Consider the following 8,529-nt stretch of genomic DNA (forward strand, 5'->3'; position numbering starts at 1 on the left):
AACTAAAATACCAACAAGGGTATAAAAGGAAAACCACAACCGATATAGTTTCGTGTTCAAAGGGTTTATTCCGTTTCCTTTCTTTTCAATTCTTCACCGAATCAGAATCCCTCTCTGAACTCACTCTCTGAAAATTAGGGTTTTTTCCCCCTTATTTAACAATTTTGGGCATAATCTCCGGCGATTATCAAATCGAAGATGGTAAGCCATTATTGTGTTAGATCTATGAACAGTTTAAGTACTCAAATTCACTTTGTTTGGGGAAAAAAAAATAGAAGCTGAGATTTTGCGATGATCTTTCAGGAGGGTAAAGGCAATTTGGAGGCGCAAGTAGATCAGCTTTTGAATACCGAGAAGCAGATGAGATTATCCGGTGACGTGGCCGGCACCAAGAAGGCGGTGACGGAAATTTTGCAGCTTTGCTTTGAAGCTAAAGACTGGAAGACTCTCAATGAACAGATTGTTAATCTTTCCAAGAAACGCGGTCAACTCAAGCAGGTATTTATTTGTATATAGTTAAATTAGTTATATGGATTAGAAATATTTGTTTTTTAATGGGGTATTTTGTAGACTATGAAAGAGTAGATTTGAAGTTAAAGTAATTTGTGGTTTAGGGTTTTGGGAATTTGGGAATTTAGTGTTGTTGGGATCATTGGATTTATATAAATGTGGGAGTTTGTTTATTGGGGCAAATTTTGATGTCAAGGACGATGTTGCTGAAATATTGTCATGTTCATTGATGGTGTTAAGGTTGGTCTTTAGTTTGTAAATTTTGTTTCAGTCTCAAGTTGGTTGCATGCACGGGGTTTCTGGTTCACTGAAAAGAAGTAGTTAGAATTTTGTTTTATGCATCGAAGTATGTAATGTAAAAGTTCTTTGGGAAGGATTTGTTGTTAAAGTGGTTTCGATTGTGCTGAGACTTGTGTTTACTTAGATATGGATATTTATTTTTTATCTACTGTTGATGTGATTGAATTGTAATTGTGATCCTAAATAAAAGAAGAATTATGTGATTTTTCACTGTTTAGATAGATAAGGATTGTAGGCTAGATAGACGGTACTTGCTGGCTCTCTTGAAATTCTGATAACATATCTGTTAGGAGTATACTTGTAGATGTGCACATGAGTGAGATGCTTTGATGTTGGTTTGTTACTTACACAAATTGCATTGGTTGATGTCCTGTATGTATTTATATACGTACACATATGTAGATTTGTGTAGTTGTCCATGTTGATGTGTTAATGTTCTTGATCTGGCAGTAAAGTAGTATTTGTGAGGAAATGAACACTGTGTGCTGTTTGTTTTAATTGAGTCTTGGATATTATTTCTAGTTGTTACCTTGCCTTAAAAATCAAAGTGGAGGTTGGGTTTTGTGTTTGGAGGAATTTTGATTGAACTTAAATGCTTAATTATTGTTTGCTTGTGGTTTTTTTGTGTTCCTATTGCTTTGATTCTGAACTATAGTTATCAAATTAATGACAATATTTACAGCTTTGATTACATATATAGAATGGCTGACATATATATGTAAAATACTTTTGGCATGCGGGTCACACATATGATGCAAGTATTTCTCTGTTCTCGTCTATTAATCATATGCATATGTTTAATAACACCATATGTATAGGGGTGGTTGGGTATACATTTGTATAGCAGAAAAAGCTTTTCTTTTTTTTGTTTGCTTACCTAGTGGACAACTAGTCCGCTCTCTATTTTGATTTTTCTCTGTTAGTATATTTTTTAGTTTCATATATTTAAAAAAAAAGTAAAATTATCTTGGGTTGGAACTTCTGTACCTTTGTTGTAGTGCTGTTTACCTCCTCCTGTTTCTTTTCAAGTTCAAATTGGATATGCTTAAAAGTATTCATATACCTCTACCTCTACTTGTTTTTGCATGGAGGACCGTTTAATCAAATTTAGTATGTATAGTTGTTAACTTCCCTGGGTAAATGCTAGCAAGTCACTGTTGATATGCATGCTCTTTTGTTACTGTTTATTATTAGGAGTGTATATTTGTTTCTACAGGCTGTAACTGCAATGGTCCAGCAAGCAATGCAGTACATCGATCAGACGCCAGATCTTGATACTCGTATAGAGCTCATCAAAACACTAAATAGTGTCTCTGCAGGGAAGGTGAAAACATGCTAATAGATTTAAGCTACCTTTCTGGTCATTTACTTTTTTATTCTTGTTTTTAACAGAATATTATGTTCTAATTAACATTATTATCATGTAGATATATGTTGAAATTGAGAGGGCAAGGTTGATTAAAAAACTTGCAAAGATTAAGGAAGAACAAGGGCTTATAGCGGAAGCTGCAGATCTGATGCAAGAAGTGGCTGTAAGTATCCTCTGTCTTTTTGGTTATAGGTTTCATATATTTTCTTCTGTGGTGGTATTCTCTGTAATGCCTTTTTGATTTACAGGTGGAGACATTTGGTGCTATGGCAAAAACTGAGAAAATCGCCTTCATTCTTGAACAAGTATGGCCTTTTATTTCATGTTGTTGTTACCATAAGCAGTTTTTTGTTGGCTTTAGGATCCTTTTGGGTTATGATAAAAGATATAGTGTATTATAAATTTTGATAAATTAAACTTTTCAGGTCCGTCTGTGCCTAGACCGCCAAGATTATGTCCGTGCACAAATTCTTTCAAGGAAGATTAGTCCAAGAGTTTTTGATGCTGATCCTTCGAAAGAAAAGAAAAAGCCAAAAGAAGGTGACAATGTTGTTGAAGAGGCTCCTGCTGATATACCATCATTATTGGAATTGAAAAGAATCTATTATGAACTAATGATTAGGTATCTAGTCGCCTTTATTTTTATTTTATATTTTTGATTCATTGTTTGTTTGGCTTTTGTGTTACGGTATGATTAAATGTGGTTATATTCACAATGATATCATGAGTTTTTATCTGTTGGTTGACTGTGATGATCCTTTTGTGAAATATTTCTGTACGTTCTTGTGTGATGATGATCATTTTGGTCTTTGGCATCTTATTTCTTATTGCGCACCTTGTTTCCATATATATCATATGGAGACTCTTGGATTGTCTGTAATTTTTATTGTATGTATTTTACTTGTTTTTAGGTTTGGGATTGGCCTGTATGTAGTCAGTTTTGGAGTTGATTATCTTGAACATCATTAAAGCTACACTGAGTTGTGTTTCTTTTCTCTAATATTTATCTGAAATTGTTTCAGTTCCTGAAGCATAAAACATAGATTTGTCCAGAAATAAAATGCATAGGATATTAGTACTTTTTTGGGCACTTAAAATAATGTGTTTGACCTCTTATGTTACATGAGTATTTAGTTTTATTTACTTGGAATAGTGCGATTCAATAATTGCCTTTTTTGGAGCATGCTGGTTTTCTTGGTTTTTCCTAAATGTTAACCAGCCAGCACAAAGTGAAGTTGGTTTCTAGCATTTGCATTACTTGACAATGATAATCTAGAGATGATCCTGCTTAGCTTTGATTCATATACTGTAATTTTGTTATGCCTTTCTTGGAGCATGCTGGTTCTGAGGATTTTGTTTTATCTAATAGACTACGAGTTCAATAATGGAATTTGAGCTGTATGATTTTTTTTTTTGGTACAAGTTCAATAATGGAATTTGAGTTGTATGATTTTTTTTTTGGTTGTTCTTATTATTATTATTATTATTTATTATTTTAACGCAAAATTCTAGAGGCTTGCAATGATTCAATGCCACTTTTGCAAATTCATAGAAGAAAAACTTGTTATGGTTGTTTTGTTCATATGTTTTTCTTTGTTGATTAGCGTCTTGTCCATTCTTTTCACAGCTTTGTTTTTTTCTTGCAGTATATCATGCCATTGTTTCATTCTTGTCTCTGTAGGTATTACTCACACAACAATGATTACCTTGAAATTTGTCGGTGCTATAAAGCTATATATGAGATTCCATATATCAAGGAAGACCCAGCCCAGTGGATGCCGGTAATAATTATCTTCATTTATCCCTTCTTAGTTCTGTTGAGAATTTGTGTTTAATTGTTCCCCTCCACCCTGAATATGTAGGTCCTGAGGAAAATCTGCTGGTATTTAGTTTTGGCTCCACACGATCCAATGCAGTCGAGCCTTCTAAATTCCACCTTGGAGGATAAGAATCTCTCTGAAATCCCGAACTTTAGGTATTTCTTTTATGAAGTTTGTGTTTTGTTGCTCAATGATGTATTACATTATTGTTTTTTGATGGCTGCCTTTGTTTGATGACTATGGCCTTAGGTTGCTGTTGAAGCAGTTGGTCACAATGGAGGTCATCCAATGGACATCTCTTTGGAATACATACAAGGATGAGTTTGAAAATGAAACTAACATGCTTGGAGGCTCTTTGGGTGCCAAAGCTGCAGAGGATCTAAGACAGAGAATAATTGAACATGTAAGTTTGGCTAGACATGGCTTCATCTTTACTCTTTTCCGCTCGTGGACATCTTGTATTCACTTAACACATTTGGTATCTTTCAGAATATTCTGGTCGTCTCTAAGTATTACTCAAGGATTACATTGAAGAGACTGGCAGAGCTATTGTGTCTGAGTATCCAGGTTTGTTGATGATACAATGTTTTTTCTTCTGTCAATTTCTACATTTCTATGTGGGTAAAGATGGATGGGAAAATTGGGTTTCTTTGTTATTTTATTTGAAATTATGTGGTTTTTGACCTCATTATCTCAAGTTCTCAATTCCATCTTTAAGAAGATCACTGTGGCTTCTGGCATCTATTTTAGTTGCCGCCAATCTGATAATTTGGGCAATATCCTTTTTGCTGAAGTGCAATTGCATTCTGTGAATGTTAAAAACCAATTCTTTTTCACATGGCTTGAACTTCTTTTTTTCTGACTGGCAACATTGTGGCACTGTAATTTTCATTGCTTGAATCAGATTAGTGTTCCTTATAATTCCATTGCAAATTATAATGTCAAACAGGTTATCCTGAAATTTCCCTTTCAAGTAATGTAGGCATCCTATGAAGGTTGAGCACTTTAGTAATTACATGACACCTTTAATAGAGAAGAAAGTGCTTCTTATTTTTTGGATTTTAGTTGCATTTAGGTAAATAAGAAACATGTTGGCCTTGTTTTTGAGAATGATGTTTGTTTGTCCCTAACCCTAAAGGGGGCTTTTGTTGGAGTAGATAATAGCAGTTACTAATTGCTAAAGTTGTATGTCGGCTTCTAACTTTCTGTTGCCATGAAGAATAGATTAAATCTTAGCCTTTCTTGTCCTCCTTGGCATGAGTTTACTCAGAATTTCTTCATTCCATTTTATTACTCAATCAACCTCTAAAAATTTGCTTCCCAATCCAGGAAGCAGAGAAGCACCTTTCAGACATGGTTGTTTCCAAGGCACTGGTAGCTAAAATTGACAGGCCGCAGGGAATAGTCTGTTTCCAGGTAGCCAAGGATAGCAATGACATTCTCAATTCATGGGCAATGAACTTGGAGAAGCTGCTTGATCTTGTTGAGAAGAGTTGCCATCAAATTCACAAAGAAACTATGGTTCACAAAACTGCTTTGAAAGTATGAAATCAATGTCGCCTCCAATCTGCAGGTATTGATACTCTCTGTTCCTATATACCAATATTGCCTGACACAACTTAAAAATCAATACTTCTTTTTCTTCTTTTCATCTGGTGACAAAGTTTTCACGCGTTACAGGTTTCAATTGTGATCTTAATCAACGTGTATTCAACTACGACTGGGTTGATCAAGCATGCAATCTATCACAGTTCTTTTGTTGGTAGGTTTAGGAGATATAGACCTTGCTTTTGCTTTCTAGAACTCAAAAGATTGTTGTATACTATCGGTACGTACCTTTGCCGCTGTCTAGAGCATAAACCTCATTGGTCTTGTTTCATAGCAGGGGAAAGAAATTGAATGCTTCACTTGTTCTTTATTTTCTTTGGCTTGGATTATGTGATTTTGGTCTTTTTCATAATTTCCTAAACTATTCTGTGCTATGAAGAATTTACTATTATTTTAACACTATGATTTGAGTTGAATACCCATGACCCGAGATTAGCTGGTTGTCAGATGGTACCTGTACCCTCTATTAAATTCTTGTTGGTATTGACATTTCTGGAATTAGATTGTGTGGCACCCTTATGCAGTTTCATGTCTAGTTAATCGAGTTCATTTTAAGGTAAAAGGAAAATCCTAGCTCAGTGACCATATGAATTTCTTTGAACATTTATTGATATTGTGAAAAAAATCCATTAAATTTAATTTCTCAAAACATTTTCAATTCAAGGTAAAATTTTTAATTAGATAGTGTGTATGCAGCTAATTTCATTAAGATAAGACTCAGTCAGGCTGGCAGCCTCCATCATAACAAGACAATTCAAATTTGCTTAGTGGTGAGTAAAGAAAGTAACCGGTAATGGTCGTAGCGTCGACTGTAAAGAGTTGGGACGTGAGAGTCGGGTCAAAGTTGAGGTGATTGTTTTTGTCCATGAACTAATAAGGATTCAGTTAACTTTCCAGGGTTTACTTACAATTGACCTCTTCTAGGCTGCTGACTGGTTGCTCAAATCTTTGTTTGGATAAGATAAATTATTAGTACCAAGTCGCTATTTTCATAATGGAATACTGAATAGTTGAATGCGTGAATGAACTGTGAGAATCCCCCAAATATTACAAAACAAAACAAAACAAAACATTAAAAAAGGCAAAAAAATCTTATCCTGAAGGAGGATAATAACTAGAAGCATTCCATGGTGGGATTGAAAATTCTGCACTATCGCTTTCCGTTTTGGCTGGCATGAACTGAACCGGCGGCTGCCCCGGGAAAGGGTGCGATGAAGTTAACCGCAAAGGAGATGAAGCAGAAGACAAACATGAACTCATTGGCTGCCTTTGAAACTCGGCAAAATCCGAAACCAAAAAAGAATAGTCCCGGAAATCACTAGAAACTTCAGTATTTGGCACATAATGGTCAAGTGCTTGACAATGAACTATTGGCTCAGATGGTGTAGAAATGGGCAAAAGGGTTGTTGTAGAATCAGAAATGGTCAACTGGGCCGCCACTGAATTTGCGTTTGGTGATGATTTAGCAAGCTTGACGTTTTCAGGGAAGTTGAGTTTGGCCTTGTTGCCTCTGAACCTCAAAGCAGCTTCATCATAAGCCCTGGCTGCATCCTCAGCTGTGTCAAATGTGCCTAACCAAACCCTTGCAGCTTTGAATGGATCCCTTATCTCAGCTGCCCATTTCCCCCATGGCCTATGCCTCACTCCCCTGTATCTTCTCCCTGGCTCTTGCACTCTAACGCTCTTCTTGTTACTATTGTATTCATATATTGCCTCTCCTTGCATTCTGGTGCTTGCACTAATGCTTAACCTCTCCGTTCCTGCTATTTGAAGAAGAAAAAAAAAAAAATCAAATAATCTAATAGTTGCAAAAGATGCATGCAATATTAATCATTTTTAAAACTAAGAAAAACACCCCCTCCCCCCCCCCCCCCCCCCCCTCTCCCCCACAAAAAAAAAATGGTAGGTAGAGAAAAAAGGTATTCTTAAGGTTGAGTAGGGTAATGAATCAATAAGGATACTAGCTCGTTCAATGAAACAAAGTTTAATACTCAAATTCCCGCTTATATCAGATGAGAAAATCTTCTATACAACATAGGTAGTACACAAACACCAAGTGTAAAATATGTCACGAGTGTATTCTCATTTAAGCGTAGTTATAAAAATTAATGCCAACATGATAACATGCAAATTGTTGTACGGCTAACTTGACGCCTCTAATATAATATATGTCGACGATTAAGCGGCTTACCTGTTACAACAAAAACTGAACCTGCAGTTACATGTGAAAGCTCATCAACTTCTCTCTCAGGCCTTGAAGAAAAATTATCACCGCCCTCCATTTCTCTTGCTCTCTTTTGCCCACTACCAGCCCAAGAAGAAGATGATGAAGAATTTCCAACACTTGATGTAACAGCAGTAACTTTCATATTATAATCATTTTGTTGCATTTGTTGAGCTTGAGACACAACAACATCAGTATCTCCAGCAACCACATGCTTCAAAGCAGAAACCATAGCTGACATCTCCCATTCCTTCCATCTCATTCTTCTTTGATCATCACCAGAATATTGCATCAACGGTTGATCAACCTCTGATAACCTTTCCTGGTGACTGTCCTTCTTCTGCTTCTTCTTATCTATCTGCTGATTCGCCACCTTTATCATAAAGAGCGCATGCAGGAACCTCAAACTCAGGAAGCAAAAATATTTGTTACGTGTGTTTAACAGAAACCCAAAAGCAACCAAGTCAGCTATATATATATTAATATATATATATAGAGAGAGAGAGAGAGAGAGAGAGAGAGAGAGAGAGAGAGAGAGAGAGAGAACAATAAAGTGAAATAATAATATTAATGAACTGCCGCCTTATTTTTATTGTAACAATATTTCTTAAGGTTTAAGTTATTCTCTCTCTTTTTTTTTTGTTTAATATTTTTTAGAAGATGGAGATAGATAAAATTTAAATTGATTTTTTTTAATT

The 8,529-nt window shown here is 35.5% G+C and overlaps 2 protein-coding genes across 3 annotated transcripts; one reads left to right on the forward strand and one right to left on the reverse strand.

The window, feature by feature from the left end:
• The first annotated feature begins 35 nt into the window (after positions 1-35).
• Positions 36-5,917, forward strand: LOC102612587 (26S proteasome non-ATPase regulatory subunit 12 homolog A). Its single transcript, XM_006464478.4, has 12 exons — positions 36-201; positions 304-498; positions 2,027-2,134; positions 2,238-2,342; positions 2,428-2,484; positions 2,605-2,801; positions 3,861-3,960; positions 4,042-4,154; positions 4,249-4,402; positions 4,489-4,566; positions 5,329-5,572; positions 5,680-5,917. The coding sequence occupies exons 1-11, from the start codon at positions 199-201 to the stop codon at positions 5,545-5,547; spliced, it is 1,329 nt and encodes a 442-aa protein (XP_006464541.1). The 5' UTR covers positions 36-198; the 3' UTR covers positions 5,548-5,572; positions 5,680-5,917.
• Positions 5,918-6,302: 385 nt separating this feature from the next.
• Positions 6,303-8,294, reverse strand: LOC102611997 (ethylene-responsive transcription factor ABR1-like). Of its 2 annotated transcripts, none has more exons than XM_015527460.3 (2): positions 7,799-8,294; positions 6,303-7,370 (listed from the first exon to the last, which is right to left on the reverse strand). In XM_015527460.3, exons 1-2 carry the CDS (start codon positions 8,211-8,213, stop codon positions 6,700-6,702), a joined length of 1,086 nt encoding a protein of 361 aa, XP_015382946.1. In that variant the 5' UTR covers positions 8,214-8,294; the 3' UTR covers positions 6,303-6,699. The 2 variants fall into 2 exon arrangements, with proteins under 2 accessions (XP_015382946.1, XP_006464861.1); XM_006464798.4 differs by having other exon boundaries at positions 6,303-7,367; positions 7,799-8,293.
• Positions 8,295-8,529: the final 235 nt, after the last annotated feature.

This window comes from Citrus sinensis, chromosome 7 (genome assembly GCF_022201045.2).
Source record: "Citrus sinensis cultivar Valencia sweet orange chromosome 7, DVS_A1.0, whole genome shotgun sequence".
NCBI lineage: Eukaryota > Viridiplantae > Streptophyta > Magnoliopsida > Sapindales > Rutaceae > Citrus > Citrus sinensis.

What these genes read in the sequence shown, in the direction of transcription:
- LOC102611997 (XM_015527460.3), bottom strand. Translation starts at nt 8,213, where the DNA reads ATGATAAAGGTGGCGAATCAGCAGATAGATAAGAAGAAGCAGAAGAAG. An exon ending in TTCAGTTTTTGTTGTAACAG is followed by an intron (nt 7,371 to 7,798) that starts GTAAGCCGCTTA and finishes TTCTTCAAATAG; the next exon opens with CAGGAACGGAGAGGTTAAGC.
- LOC102612587 (XM_006464478.4), top strand. An exon ending in ATAGTGTCTCTGCAGGGAAG is followed by an intron (nt 2,135 to 2,237) that starts GTGAAAACATGC and finishes ATTATCATGTAG; the next exon opens with ATATATGTTGAAATTGAGAG. An exon ending in TATTATGAACTAATGATTAG is followed by an intron (nt 2,802 to 3,860) that starts GTATCTAGTCGC and finishes TTGTCTCTGTAG; the next exon opens with GTATTACTCACACAACAATG.